The following is a 15,257-nucleotide window of genomic DNA, read 5'->3' on the forward strand; positions in this document are numbered from 1 at the left end:
GGCTATTTTAATTCGAAAGTAATCCGTTACTTAATATAACCTCTTTCGAATAACGCTAAAACTACGCTCGCATTTAAAGCTACTACGCCTCTACGGTTAACCTAGAACCGCGTCGGCGCTTAGATTAAAATAAGGATAATTCGCTCGCATTACGGCCTTTAGACGCGCGGCCGTCGTTTCGTTAGCTTTCTTAGATTATTAATCGTTACTAACGCTATAAATACTTCCTTATATATTACTTCCGTATTAATAAGCGTAAAGCGCGAAAAGCGGGACAGGGTAATGGCGTTTTATTACCTTTAAAATACCGATTTCTTTTCCCGCGGCCGTACCGCGCTTACGCCGAGATTATTATACGGCCGTATAAAACCTAGTAGTTATTTAAAGCGTAGCGTAACGACGAATAGTTAAATTAATATAATCGAATAATTACCTTTACTTAGCTAACTAATATCGATATTTCGCCTTATACTAACGTAAAAGCTATTATAAATTACGTAACGAAGTATTACTTTAAAGCGGAAATTAAGACCGATAATTATAGCGTCCTTATTAAGTAGATCCTCTTAAAGGTCTCTAACGTAAATCTTCTTCTCTTTTTTATATTAAAGTTAATAAATAAATTAATCGGAAAGCGAGATTACTTTACGTAAGAGGTTTACTATATATTATATGGGTTACCCTTATAAGCTAATTCGCGTATTATACGTAACGTAAATTACCGGCCTTTAGCGGAATAAGACTATAGCCTCGAGCTCGGTTCTAGCGACGTTTCTAACGGGCGTAATATTTATAAGAAGTATCTCTAGCGCGATTTAAAGGTACTAGAAGTTATTAAATTAAGCTTCTTTCGCTTCGTATCGATTTAGAATTTTAATAAGTTATACGTTCGCGATTAGCGCCCTTTTTAACGTAACGTAAAAGAGCGTATATTTAATTATTACCCTATCTACCGCGTAAATAAGGACCTTAGCGAGCTAGAATCGTTTTATCGCGTTAAGCTTATATTAAATTATTCGTATATTAACGAGAACGAGTTACTTTTAATTAACGGTATTTAATTTCTAACGTATATATTAACGTATACGCGATATTAAGTAACCTATTAATACGAGGATAACTATTACGGCGACCTTCCCGGACCTAACGAAGAAAAATTCGAGCTTCTAGAGGAAGAAGAGTAGGCTTTAAACGAAGAGGACTAGGCTAAACTAACGCGTCTACTCTTAAATTAAACGCTTACGTAGGAAATATTTAACGTACTTAGGAATAGAGATATCGACGTAAACTACGATTAGGTTATATACGTAGCCCGATATAAATATCCTTACTTTTACGATTCTACTTATTAACGCGAGATAATAAGTATTACGGATACGCCGGAGTAGGAAATCGTTCCTTTAGATACCCGTAATATATTAAATCCGGAATAAAGGCTAATTTACGATACCGTTTTCGGCTACGTATAAAGTCGTAATTAAAACTAGCTCCTATTTTAAATCGACGGTAATAACGGTACTAGAAAATCGTATCTAATTAAGATTTTAGCCTCCTACGTTCGTTAAGTTCTTACTTAAGATTCGGTAGCCCTTACTACCTTAACTAACGCTACGAGTAATAATATTCGCGGGAGGACGATATATTCTTTCCTTCGTTTACCCGTAAAACGTAGCTTTAAGCCGTTTTTTAATAACGCTTTCGCTAAGGTATAACGACGCCTTACTAACCTTTGCTATTTAATTATCGACGAAAAAAGTATATTAAGGCTACGTATACTTAGGTTTATTAACCGTCGTTTACGGTAGATATTTCCGCGTAACTCGCGGGTTTTTAATAGCGTAAATATAATCTTAATCGGCGACTTCTTTTAGTTACCCTTAATATTATTAAAACCTATCTATACTTTTAATTCGACGTATCTTTCGGTAAACGAATTCGTCGGTTATAATACGTATAGAGCTTTTTCTAAGTCGGTATTTCTATCGGTAGTTTAGCGCTAGGTAGGCGAGGACTAAGCGCCTTTTCGAAAAGCGTTAAACGAATTACGCTTAACGTAAGTTTCCGCCGAGTCGTTCTAGCTCTTATCTACGAGAATAGCCGCGGTATTAATTAAGTAGGATCGTTTCGGCTTTAAAAAAGCGGTACGTATATATTCTACGCGTAAAAAGGTACTTTAGTATAATTTTAACTATCTCGTAACGCTTAATTCGCTAGTTATTTAAACGTACGTTATTTATTACGGCCGAGGAGCGTTAAACGCGCTTAGCGACTTAGCCGGTAACTTCTTCTTTAAGTTATTACTTTATATAAGCGCTCGAGTAATATTATTACGTAATATCTCTTCCGAAATACGGCTTATAAATAGCTCCTAAGGCTTTATTTACGATATAAGTTAAACGTAGGACGTTAATTCTAAACGTAAGCCGCTAGTAGTAGTTATAGTAACTTTCGACGATTACGACGGACCCGGGTTTAAAGATACTTAGGGAAATAAGCTACGCGATTTTCGAGGGAAAAAGGTAATATTAATATTACGCGAGCGTTAGGAGTTCGATTATAAAGGTATCTCCTATATACGAGAATAATTTCCCTTAACTATCTTATACGTAATAACCGTTTATAAAGCGTAAGGTATTATTATTCTTTACGCTATCGTTAGAATTATAGAAAAAGAATTCGCGTTAAGGTTAAATTACGTCGCCTACTCTAGGGTTACCTCGCTATAAGGCCTAATATTCGACGAGCCGTTTTATAAGAATACGGTATATAAGGAGCTAATAAATAATAAGTTTTTTTTTACGTTTGTTAATATTTAAGTTAACATATATTTCGTAAGTATAAAAGCTAAGCTAAAAGATAGAGATTTCCGTTTACGTATATAGCTATTTACTTAACCTTTATACTTACTACGATATCCTTATAAATAACGTACTTTAGCGTTATAAATAACGAATAACAATAGCGTATATACGTTAATTCTATCGAGCGAATATAGTTTATAATACTTTAATTAATCTTTATATAGCTAAACCGCGTAAAAGTAAAGAGTACGGGTATAAAAGTAGCGTAGATATGTTATTTTCTATATAGGAATACGTTTTTTTTACTTTAATTACGGAGCGTTTCTTAAAATACGCCGCTCCTTCCTAACGTATAAAGATATCGCGACTTCCTTAATAACTAGCGCCGTACCTTCTTTTAATCGCGACTTCCTATAACGCTTCTTTATTTACGAAATAAAATAACTTATTTCTTATTATTAATTATTTTTATTATTTCCTTTTCTTTTTTTTTACGCCTCTTATCCTTCCTATAACTACGTAAGTTTAAACTTTCGTATATAACTAATTAAGCTTAAAACGAACGCTAACGATATTTCGTAATCTTTTATTTAATAAAATAAGATTAAAGTAGTTAAAAAAAGTAAGAAATTTAATACGCGCGCGATAAATTTAGCTAATTAAAATAGTATCTAGGATTTCGATTACCGAGCTCGTTAACTTAAGCCTCGATTAGCTATCGGCTAGCGACGCCTACCGCGTAGTTAGTACTAGTATTACGATAGGTAATACTAACGGCCTAGCGGCCGCCGGCGGCGGTAGCGACCCTCCTTCCCTTAATATATCTTATAAAGTAAGTTATGCTCTACGAACTTTATGGTATAAAAAAAAGTACGCGATTAAGTAATAATATACGTAGGCGTTAATTTTATTATATAAAATCTACCTATAAACCGAATCCGCTTCCCTGCTAATAGCGACGACGACGACGACGACGGTAGCGACGACGATAGCGACGACGATAGCGACGACGACGGCGACGAAAAAAGAGCGTTACCTTATAAGGTATGCTTTAAACGAATTAATCGATTATAAGCGAACGCTTACGTAAAAAGAACCGGTATATAAAATAGTATAAAAAACGCGGAAAGTTACGTATACGCGATAATTAATAAGTATAAAAAATAATCGCTACTATTACTACTATAAGGGCTACTACGCTTACGCTAAGGTATCCCGGAAGGCCGAGCTAAAGCTCGCTAAATTTATAGAATTAAAAAAAGCTTTCGATTCTAAAAAAATTAATAAAAAGGTACGTTAATACGTAATAAAGTACGCTAGCGTAGAAATTCTAATTTAAAGTAGGCTTTTAATAAAGTCTATAAGAAAATTAAAAAGGTAATCCGGAAGGCGGAAGAGCGGGTTATAAAGTAACAAGGATTAAATATTAACGCTTTTTTTAGTAACGAATTATTACGAGAAATCCTACGTATATTACGAGAAAAAAATACGGGTACGTAGAAAAAAGTAGAAAAGAAACGTAAAAAGAAGTAATAAAGATATAAGTTTAAGGGTTTCGTAGTTTTATTAGGCATAGCGCCTTTTTTTAATATAGAAATTACGTACCTACGTAATTTTAACTTTAAAAAAATTTTTCTATACTAGATTTCTTTTATATTTTATTCTTTTTAAATTCGTTTTACTATATACGTTTTTTAACCTAAATAATGTGCGCTCTACTTAATATAATATACGTTAACGTAAAAATTTAAACTAGTTTCGAATTTATAAAAGATAGTTTCGTATGAATTATAAGTTTTCTATATATAATTTCTTGCGTTTTTTAGGTTTTCTATAATAAATAAAGTTCGTAGCTCTAAAAATTAATATTAAATAAACTAAGTATACTTTCTATATCTCTCTATCCTCTGGATAGGTTATTATTTTTAGCGTTTACGTTAAAAATAAGCCCGAATTATTCTGCGAAGTAGAATAATTCGGGCCTTATTTTAATTCTATAAGGGGTCTCTTAGGTCCTTATCTCTTCCTAGGTTTCCTAGTCCCTATTTCGTCCTAATATATTCCGGAGGTATCTCCGTACCTTGGTACCTTTATACCCTACTACCGAAGCTATCCGTAGCTTATCTAGGACTTTCCTTAGTAGGTCGCCGAGGTAACGGCCTTGCTACCCGATATTGTCCTCCTGACCCTTATGACCTGATTATTGGTACAGGGTTCCATCCCCGTGTGACAAAGCCTGAGAAAGAGCCAGCTTTGAAACGTGCGCTTATGCTCTAGATATACCCGTTAGATGGTTCTAGATGGACAAGACGCCGAGTTCAGCTCTAGACGGGCAGTTTCATACAAGTTAGGATAAAGCTGACAAGCAGTCTAGTACCATACGCGCCGCAACATTGCCAAGAGGAAACCCTAAGAGAGGAACAAGAAAAGACCTACACAAGATGAGCATTGGTACATGTTAATGAGGTATGATAGAGAGCCAACTCCAGAAGTCACAGATCTCTCACAAAAGTCTGAGCATAGAAGCCTTACATGGGGCGCTTGAGGCTCACCTGCTTACACTTATCCTATATATATCCGAGTCAATAAGGCATCTCCGATAACACGAAGTTATGTCCCCTCTTATACCAGGTTAGCAAGCCTACCTTACCTTCAAGACAACACAGCTATAAGTGCGCCTCCTGCCTAAGGCATCATCCGTTTTTAAATAACGTATGAGGAAGCTGTACTTGGTAGGTGTAGCCCTAAATATCGCCTCATTACTACATTTGTAATAGCAAACAAGTTCAATAAGAGATCGTAACCTAACCGTTAAGGGGTCATTCTAGCTGGTCAAGGGCCGCATGACCTTCCTTCAATATCCCCGATCTATCAACACATACATACAGGCAAGGTTAAAAATATATTCAGGAGCTCCAAGATAGACGATGTTGTGGTTAAAGACCACAGGGGTACCTTTCCAGCTCTCACAAGTACTGTGTAGAGGATTTTAGGGGGATACATCCTGTTAGTTATAGGAACCCCTTGATTTAAGACATATCCCCTAGCATCCCCTCACGTATGTAGCTGAAAGTTAACTCTGGTAAGTTAAGACAGATAAATTCGACACTATATCAGATGTCATTATTCATAAAAGTGGGCCAAATTCCATGAGTATATCCCGCTGTATAATAGTGCCAAGTCGAGAAACAAATCTGAAGAGAATCGAGTATACTTGAATAAATAGAAATTGATCGACAATGAGCCTGAGTGTTGCAGTTGTATTGACCCTACTCCATCCTATTGCTAAACAATGGTAGGAGATACACAACGCAAAGCCAAAAGCACCACAACTTCCATACAAGCTCATCGGAAGCATAATACCTCCGGGTCAGAGTAAAAGCAGCTATGATGGATGCCATACCTAGTAATGCCACCCAAGCAAGGAGAGGCACCCCCCAGAATACCAAGCAGGCTATTGACCACGAAGGCACTAGCACAGCTAAGCTCCAACGTGCTAACCCTTCGCCATACACGAGCGGTGCCGTCCTGCGACCACTAGCTGTGTCTCCAACCATATCGGGAAAGTCTTGTACATGTATCGTTGACATTACAGCAGCGGTCGTCAGCACACCCCAGTTTCGCTGTAGCTCCTCATTCTCAGAGGATCCCGAGAGAAGCACGCCAGCACCTCCCCAACCAAAACACGCAAATGCAGCAGCGTTGATCACGTTCCGTTGCAACGGATCAATGCTGCTGCCCTCCAGGTCGTTATATAACCAGATCAGGGTCAGGAGGGCTGCGCTCGGTGTGAAACTGCCCATCAATACGCTCGCAAGAAGGGCTAGCGGGACAAGTGCTCGCAAGAGACCTTTTGCTTCCGCCGCGGTGAGCCGGCCGGATGGTATGGGCCGCCACGGCTTGTTGGCCTTGTCTTCCAATATAGAGGCGGGCAGCCTTTGGTTCGAGATATTCTCGACGAGCAAGTGTAGCCATAACCAGGCCACTGCGTACGGCATTCGCGGAGGTATGAATCCAGAGAGATATCGCGGCTCCAGTCCCGACTGGACCCTCATGGGAAATATTGCAAGTGCGAATAAGCTTTGCGGCAGGATTACCGCTTTAAAGTCGGTCTTGGTGAATAGAAACAACGTCATAAGATGAAACCGGACCGCCCGAATATTCTATCCTCATATGCGTCAGTAGAGTTGACAAGTTATGTGAACGTAGAAGGGTAAGCAAGCGATCGTGGCATATTTACTACCTGGGCGAGAGCCGTCATCCTCGTGCTTCTACTTAGTGCCATCATAGTATAGTAGTCTAGACGTAGAATAGTTGACTGCCTAGGTATGGACTGAGGTAGGCTTATAGAAAACCCTCGAGAAAGTCGGCTTTAATAATCATATATCATGTAGAGATTAACAACGAGGTGGGAATTGGACAAGATAGCGAAAAGATTGAGAATAATCGGATCGATCGCAAGTAGCAAGAATAGTCGCGATACGTAAGTGAGCTCTTAGGCCTACTCTCGATTCCAACTCGACAAAGATGGAAGGGAGTTCCAAGGGGGTATTTAATGTATTCAACTCACCCATATAGCACACGACAGTCGGGAAGGCGAGCCATGCCTCTATGAGCTGAAGACACACGTATGCTTGATATCATGTACCTATGTGACGTAGTAGCCCAGCACGCCCTTCGCGTCGGCCTGCGCTAATAGACGTCGCGGCTTCGACCATATTACGTCGAATGTGAAAATCGTTACCGGCCTAGGCAGCGGCTTAGTATGGCCTCTATTACCAAGGCCATATTCTACCCGCGAATGTTGTCGGCAAGCGCGTGTAATAGTAAACGGCATCTTCCTCTAAGACTATCTAACAAGAGGCTAATATCCCTTACATTGCGATAGTAAAGTGAAATTCATATGGGCATGCATTCAGAGCCCGGATCTTCCCGGACTCCGTGGTTAGCTATGCCGCTAGTTGCTATGGGTTTCCATCTGGTATCCCCGCTCTTTGGTGCCCGAGACAGCTTCGAAGAGCTTGTCTCCTAGTTTAGGCCCCTAGCCAACGTTCGCACATATCCAGGCGCGTGTATGCCCTCTAGAAATAGTAATATGCACCAAGCACGCATTCACTGCGAAGGTGATCGTCATCAACCAACATCTCCACCATTTACTCTTCGACATGTGGTGTGTACACTTAGAAACACTAACAGCGCAGGGCCTCTAGATCGACGAGACCCGTCACGAGAGTGGGTTAGGCCATAAGGCAATTCCCAACTCCTCGGCCGATAACCAATAGCGCCGAAGGGAAGATATGCAGCGGCAGCATCGTCAACACAATGACGTCTTACATCAATCTACAAGCTACCCAGGTTCCGAGCATCCGAATAGTGTAATAGCAAAGCGACTGGTACGCCATCGGATCACAAGCTGGAACGGCCACATCGAGCTTCTGCCAGGCGTTGAGGCTTCACGGAGATGCTTAGGTAGCCGTCTTCTTCGGGGGTACCCAGAGGGAGCCAGCTGGCATCAGGAATTAGGTAATCGCAGAATCGGCACTCGGCTCAAGCGTCACAGCAGCGCGGCAGAACTTCCCCGAGGGGGGGATAAGTTACTACGAACGGAAGAACTGGGAACCGCCCTCGACCGGCGGAGGGAGAAACCTAGCTCAGCACGCCCTCAGTGCCTCTTTGGAGGCCCCGAGGTAGCCTCGTCAAGGGGTGCCCATGGGTGGTTGAACAATGCCTACTACTACTGCTGTCTGACTACTCGTCTTCCACGTAGACTTGCACCCCCGAACCCTACAGAGAGCACAGCCTCAGTTACCTAAGCCAGGTTGGATGTACACACCATAACCTGGTCAGCCCCGTACTCTCTTTTTCTTTCTTCTGGTTTCTAGCGAATCGATAAGCCCACCCCGCTCACACCGTCCGCTATTCGACGCGTAACCCGTCGACCAACACGTCACTTGAAACCAGCTGGGCGAGATGGCGCGGATGTAAGTATGGGCTTTCTACCGAGTCGCCTCCATCTTCCCCACCTTGTCGTTCGTCTCCCGGTCCGCTGCAAGGCGCCGTGGTACGCCCCTCGGCAGGATCTACGACCCGACATGTTCCCACTATAGACCTATCGTTCTCCGCTGCCCATGACCCCTGCCGGGCCTCCGATAGACAGCCGTAGCCTCGACGCGCAGTAGAACGCAACTCTAAAACAGCAAGCCCGCGGATGCCATCGGTAGTCCGGATAAAGTGTATATCCTAAGCAGTCATTTCCAGGGACCCGGTGACAGGCGCTACGTCGTGTCAGTATTAACTTTATGTTGAATGCGATGGAGTCATGTAGAAACCCTAACCCATGGGCATCCGACGGAGGGGTAGACGTTTACGTTTTGACGTCTGACGTGACACGTAGGGGCCGCACGGCAACCAGACGGTCTTCACGGGCCTCCGACTCCGGCTATAACGTGACCCAAAGGTGTCTATAATATAATAGGTAGAAGCGATGGTCTGGCAACGCGTAGCTACGGGAGAATCATGATGAACTCAATCGTAGGGAGGCTGTGCTCTGTGTGCTCCTCAGCATATTTCGCAATACCTAGGGTAGACCGTCCAGAGCCGCTCGGACTCGTAGGCATAGCGGTATGAGAGTGCACCGCCCCCTCCGAATAGTCTCACAGTAGACTTTCACCCCAGGCGGGTGACCTGTGTGCTCTCATTAGACTTCATCCGACGACTCCCTCGACCTGACATCCTGACCGCTGCAACCTACCGATTCACTGTTCTGGACAGTGCGTCGAGACGGGGACGAAGAGTCGACGAAGCCCAGATTCACCGCTGACCAACCCTACCTCCGCAAGACTCGTCAGCTCATAGGCCTTGTGAATATCCCCAGCGCTGCTTCCTCCCGTAACCACTGCGGACTGACTCCGAAGAGGGGTTCCTCACCTACTTAGTCCCCCCCCCTCTCTCTTCACCACCTGGCCGCGCGTACGCATTATAGGCTTTCGTGGCTCGCCCAGAGGCCCAAAGTCAAAGGGGGAGGTGAATGCTGACATATTGACCCTCGCGGGCGGTCTGGGGCCTCTCTGGAAACATATAAAAGAAAGTCTTCCCTCCTCGACTAGATCCCTTTTCTTCTTTCCCACATTCCAACCCAAGTCTCCAGACCAGTTCTCGTCTTCGATCTCGATCACCACTGTTATCACTCCAAGTACGACAGGCTTCCTTCTTCCTCGTCTTCTGTCACCAACCTCTCCTACTCCCACTGAGTACGAACTCGTCGACTAACCTCTCTCAGCTGAAGCAGCCTCGCCTGAGCTCAGTCCAAGCCTCGACTTGCTTGCCCGTCTACCCATCTTACCACATTCAACCTCTCTACACTCTACCACCACCACCACCCCAAACCATCTTCACGATGTGTCAGGTTCAGCTCGGCATCTGCCGCAACCACAACCAGATCCACGCGTACCGGCTGCGACGCTGTGACACGGCGATGGCCTCACAGCAGCCCGGGGCCTGCGAGCAGGCCTCGTCGGCGCGCTGCCTGCTCTTCACCCAGGAGCTGGGCTGCGGCGGCTTCGTCTTCGGGGGCACCGTCTTCTCCAGCTACGGCTGCCGCTTCGACCACCACGGCAACCGCATCCTCGCCCCGGCCTCCTCCGTCGGCGGCACCGTGGACCCTCGCCAGTACCACGCCTTCGCCCGCCTGGCCGCCGCCGAGGCCGCCGCCTCCACCCACACGGCTTGCCCCCCCGGCCTGCCCAAGTACCCCTTCGCTGCTGACTCCGACGTCAACGACTGGTGGGCCACCTGGCCCCGCCTCGATGCTCCCGCCCCGCACCAGCCTTCTCCCATGCGTCAGGTTGTGAACCACGCCGAGGATGGCGGGAGCATCCAGGGAGGCGAGACGGCGTCTTTGTAAAGAGAGCGAGCGAGAGTCGCAAAGAACATTCGACCATCACCACCCCTAACCAAGCCGTCTCCAGCAAGCAAATAACGACGCGCGATATAACCACAGCTGGATGAGTTGGGGGTTTCTGGCCTGGAAGAGGTGTGGCTGATTACAACCAGGAGGAAAAAACCAAAAAACCCAAAAAACCCAAAAAAAAAGGAAGACTGATTGGTGGACCTTGCTTGTATTGGTAACTCCCGCAACCAAGTTGGTGTTAAGTCTCGGAATGTTAAGGTCGATTTCACCCAAGCTGCCTCATGCATATGAACCGTAGTCTTCTTCCTCTAGTGCCCTCTTTCCTTGTGACCACCCCATGTCGCGGCCACCGTGCACTAGACCCTGAACCGTAGTAGCCTCTTTCTCTTCTCCTTTTCCAGCTTGTTTCTACGCAGTGCCATCTCCTTTTTTTTTTTTTTTTTGAAACAAAGTCCGCTGGGCCTACGTAATATCTCTCTCTACTTTCTCGTCCACCACAAGACGGCCCTGCTGGTCCCCCACCCCAACGGCCGTCCTCCCCACTCCCCCTTTCGAAGTCCATCTCGAGTCGCCTTTCTAAAGGAGCGGGGAGAGAGCACCAGGCTCATAGTTCGTCTCGGGCCACCATGTTGCTGAGCGGTCCCTTTTTAAGCATAATGCTCATGATCTCGAACAGCGCATCTGCTGCTGCCATCGTCGTGTGCTCGGCGTTCGTATCGTAGGCGGGCTGATTCATCAAGACCATCAATTACCCATTATTGATTACCACGCCCCCTTTCCCCCACACCCTTTTAGACTATAACTTCCTGCTCCACCAACACTGAAACAGCGCCTCTATGCAGCCAAATGAAATCACTATTACTCACCGCAACCTCCACGATATCTGCCGCCACTAAATTCACGTCCTCGAGGCCGCGCAGTATCGTCCGCAGCTCCCGCGTGCTCCAGCCGCCGGTCTCGGGGGTCCCTGTGGCGGGCGCAAACGCCGGGTCGAGCGTGTCGATGTCAAGCGACAGGTATACGGGCTTCTCGGTGCCGACGCGGTCCAGGATCTTCCGCACGATGCCCGCGGTGCCATTTCCGTTGTCGATCTCGCGCGCCTCCACGATCTCGAACCCGCAGTACCCGTCGTTTTCGTAGTCCCCCGGTCCGCTCAGCGTCGTCCGGATGCCCGCATGTACGTTGCTGTCGTTAGCCAGCAGGCCCTCGCGCGCCGCATGGTAGAAATATGTCCCGTGGTTGATGCTAGCCACCTCCGAGGGCGAGCCGCCGAAGACTTTGGGACGCCCTATGGTCGGGGAAGCGAGGGAGAGACAAACGGAAGGTTAGCCATCCGGTCATTACATTGCTCGTTTGAAGCTAAACCCTTTTATCTTTCGTGATTGTTGGTAGTGGTGGGGGAGGAGGCATGGTATGACACGTAAAGGAATCGAGAGAGCCAGCAGGACTAGAGAACGGCTACTTGCAAGTATCCAGGTGGCTATCAAAGTGGATGACAGACACGGGGCCATATGCTCGGTTGATGGAACGGAGCAAGGGAAGAGTGATGGTATGGTCACCCCCGAGGGTGATGACGCGCGGTAAGGTCTTCCCGTTCTTAGACGGCCCGGGCTTATCTGCGTTTGTTTTGGGTGCTCGGGATAGGATGCGGTAGTGGCCTTCTTCGATCTGCTTTAGAGCCCAGGTATTATCATATCTATGTCTCGATCAGTCTGTAGGATCTGATGAGATTGTGTTAAGAGGGGTGAGCCCGGTTCGTACGATGTGACCGGGATATCCCCGCAGTCGAGGACCTTCGCCCAGGAATGAAAGGGGTTTGTATCAAGGGGGACATTATATCCTCCGCTATATGTCATGCGGATACGTCAGCACGTGGGTGATATAGAACACATCGACTTTGGGGAGGGGATGGGCCGTACTAAAGATTGAGACGTCGAGACCCTTGGCGAATCCCCGAGGGGCCGAATCGTGCGCCGGGCCGGTAGGATGTACCGGTATCGAACGGGGCACCTTTTGGCTCCCGTTAGTCCAGGAAAAGCAGACCGGACTTCGTCAACTAACCTATGAAGGCGAGGTCGTAATGAACGTCCCCATTGCTGAGACACGGCTGATACGGTAGGCGCCCAAATGTAGAAATCCCCGAGAATACCGAGTCTGCCTGTGGTACAGAGGCATTGTTAGAATTGCTAGTCAGTTTTCATTTCATTCATACATATGTGTATGCCTGACCTGTGTTCCGCCGTCTCCAGGCAAAACATTATACCACAACGATTGATGAGGCCCGGATAGGGCTTTCTGATCATCGTGTATTTCATGAGCTGTAGCATGGGCTAAGTAGCCGGCCACGAGGAGAGCGGCCAACATGTCTAGACAGCCGGTTCTATAACATCACTTAAGTCGATAGGTGGACTACTTTAAAATTGCACACGTGTACCGGTCGTGATAGAGGATTTATACATCTTAAGCTTACGGAGCGGGCGGTCGCCCTTCTGTTGGGATTGGGACAAGACCGTGGTCGAACCTATAGGCAGAACCGTCTGTATCTGCGTCATAACCCATGCTAAGCTTATCGTCGGAGACTTGCGTCCCACGAATAGGGGGATGCTATGTTTGCGAGCCCATCCCGACTGGACGTCAATACTCGGTTGCATAGTGGAGATGTCATCGAGCTCGTTCTCGTTAGGTAACGAGTCGGATATGCTTGCATCGTAACGATGACATACATAGAAATTGGGCGCGGGGGGGGGGGGGGCCGCTAGCTAGAAATGCAAAGACCAACCTCTCAGCAAATAGTCGAGTCTCTCTGCCGGGTGCGGACCCGTGGCATCGTATGCTTTACTATCTCGAGGGATGGTATGTTCCAGCCGATGCGGCCAACGGTCGATCCATCTAGCATCGGCATCGTTAATTACGCGACCCGGGAGGTCGGTGTGCCAGTGCAGGCAGAGACTCGCGCCGGAATCTCGATCTGGCGTCGAGCACGTCGATTGCGGTTGCAAAATGCAGCCATCTTTTGATTCCGCGGATCGAAGGCTGATGTGGCAATTCCACGTGGTGGATTAGACGAACTGGGCGGAGGGGACGGGACGGGGAGGTAGACTGCCAACTGCCGAACTGGCTATGGGTTAAGATAAGGACGGATCTGCACGCTCTCTCGGCATACCCGAGCGACTGACGAGAGGATAGGCTGTAGAAGCGATGGACTTTCTCGAAACACGTCCCGCATGTGCATGGGACTTTTCGGAGTGCTGCCCCCTTTTTCCTCTGATCGATTCGCTCGACGTGAGTAGTCATCCGGACTGTATGAGAAAAGGGGCGCGCAACAGTGCAGGGGACGACATTGTGGCTCGATAGGAGGGAATCCCCTCACACCACATCTGTGTTTTTTTTTTCCAATGGATGGCGGTAAGGTGACAGCTGGGTCCGGGCTCGTCGAATCAGGAGTTGGGCCACGACTCTCTGCGGCCATTGCTGCTTTGACAGATTGATAGAATGGCTGATCGACTCGGTCGCTCGAGCGATTCTTTATTCCGATACCCCAACCACCACCAGGCGACCCTACACGATGTATATATATGTCCCCGCCATTGCCATATCCCTGAGAATTGTCGTTCATGCCAATGATGTCGGAGCTGGGGTTAGCGTTCGGTGAGCACTAGCTGCACAGGCACTACCTGGGACCGTGTCTCATCTCTCGCCTCTCGCACTCGAGATCTGTAGGAGAAGAGGACGGGAGGGCAGAGGACGCGTGGTCTTCAGGATTTGCCGCTGTACGTGTGGGTGTAGCACTGGGCGTCCCTCTGTTCGGATTTCGGTTCGTTTTGCCCCCGCCCCCCCATCTTCTGGTGGTGTTGGGATGAGGTCGCACATCGCACATCGCACATCGCACATCGGGCTGGGGTGTGTCCGGTGTCGCGGGGCGTTGCAGGATGTGATTCGCCCCCGGGTGGCAGCGAGCTAGGCAGGGTCTGGCATGAGGCCGAACAGCCTCGTGCAGCCCAAGCAGCTCATTTGTCCTGGTGACCCCAGGAGTGGCTGCAGCGGACGGTCGCTATCCACTTACAGACGCAGCATCCAGAGTTGGTGTCGAGAGGATGCGGGCAGACTGCTGCAGACAGACTGCAGGCAGGCAGGAGTACGGCGGACTAAGAAATTTCATACACACACGCGGTCGGGCGATGCGACGTAGACGTAGCGGGCAGGCCATCCCCTCTCCCCCCCCCTCTCTCTGCCTCTCGATCTGCCTCTGATTGCATCTCGGCGGGTGCCCCGTGTGCCTTTGTGCCCGTTTGTCTCTGTGCCCGGTGCTTCGCAGCGTAGAGCATGTGTCGCCGTCGCGGGCAGCGGTAGGTAAGTGGCTGCCGGTACAGAATACGCAGTAGGTAGACGCAGACGTGGTGGTGTAGTGCAGGTAGAGGAGGGGGAAGATGGGGGGGGATGGGGGGAGACCGGGGAGGGAGGACAGGTGACAAACGGGATTGGCCCAGATCTAAACGGACCATGCCCCAAGTCGTCGCTAATCGCATCGTGTACTTGGGTACCGGCAA

At 47.4% G+C, this 15,257-nt stretch overlaps 2 protein-coding genes across 2 annotated transcripts; both read right to left on the reverse strand.

The window, feature by feature from the left end:
- Positions 1–6,070: 6,070 nt before the first annotated feature.
- On the reverse strand, positions 6,071–7,086 carry GGS23DRAFT_614777 (UbiA prenyltransferase family-domain-containing protein; the record flags this gene model as incomplete). Its single annotated transcript, XM_051520675.1, has 2 exons — positions 6,071–6,964; positions 7,045–7,086. 2 exons carry the CDS (start codon positions 7,084–7,086, stop codon positions 6,071–6,073), a joined length of 936 nt encoding a protein of 311 aa, XP_051368456.1.
- A 3,940-nt stretch (positions 7,087–11,026) lies between these two features.
- GGS23DRAFT_584267 (Arginase/deacetylase) lies at positions 11,027–13,137 on the reverse strand. Its single transcript, XM_051517321.1, has 7 exons — positions 12,940–13,137; positions 12,772–12,868; positions 12,630–12,720; positions 12,472–12,555; positions 12,177–12,406; positions 11,577–11,998; positions 11,027–11,437 (listed from the first exon to the last, which is right to left on the reverse strand). The coding sequence occupies exons 1-7, from the start codon at positions 13,072–13,074 to the stop codon at positions 11,315–11,317; spliced, it is 1,182 nt and encodes a 393-aa protein (XP_051368457.1). The 5' UTR covers positions 13,075–13,137; the 3' UTR covers positions 11,027–11,314.
- Positions 13,138–15,257: the final 2,120 nt, after the last annotated feature.

The sequence above is a fragment of the Durotheca rogersii genome (assembly GCF_024521655.1).
Source record: "Durotheca rogersii strain YMJ 92031201 chromosome Unknown GGS23scaffold_29, whole genome shotgun sequence".
In the NCBI taxonomy this organism is placed as follows: Eukaryota; Fungi; Ascomycota; class Sordariomycetes; order Xylariales; family Xylariaceae; genus Durotheca; species Durotheca rogersii.

What these genes read in the sequence shown, in the direction of transcription:
- GGS23DRAFT_584267 (XM_051517321.1), bottom strand. Translation starts at nt 13,074, where the DNA reads ATGTTGGCCGCTCTCCTCGTGGCCGGCTACTTAGCCCATGCTACAGCT. An exon ending in CTGGAGACGGCGGAACACAG is followed by an intron (nt 12,869 to 12,939) that starts GTCAGGCATACA and finishes TCTGTACCACAG; the next exon opens with GCAGACTCGGTATTCTCGGG. An exon ending in TGATAGCCACCTGGATACTT is followed by an intron (nt 11,999 to 12,176) that starts GCAAGTAGCCGT and finishes CCCCGACCATAG; the next exon opens with GGCGTCCCAAAGTCTTCGGC.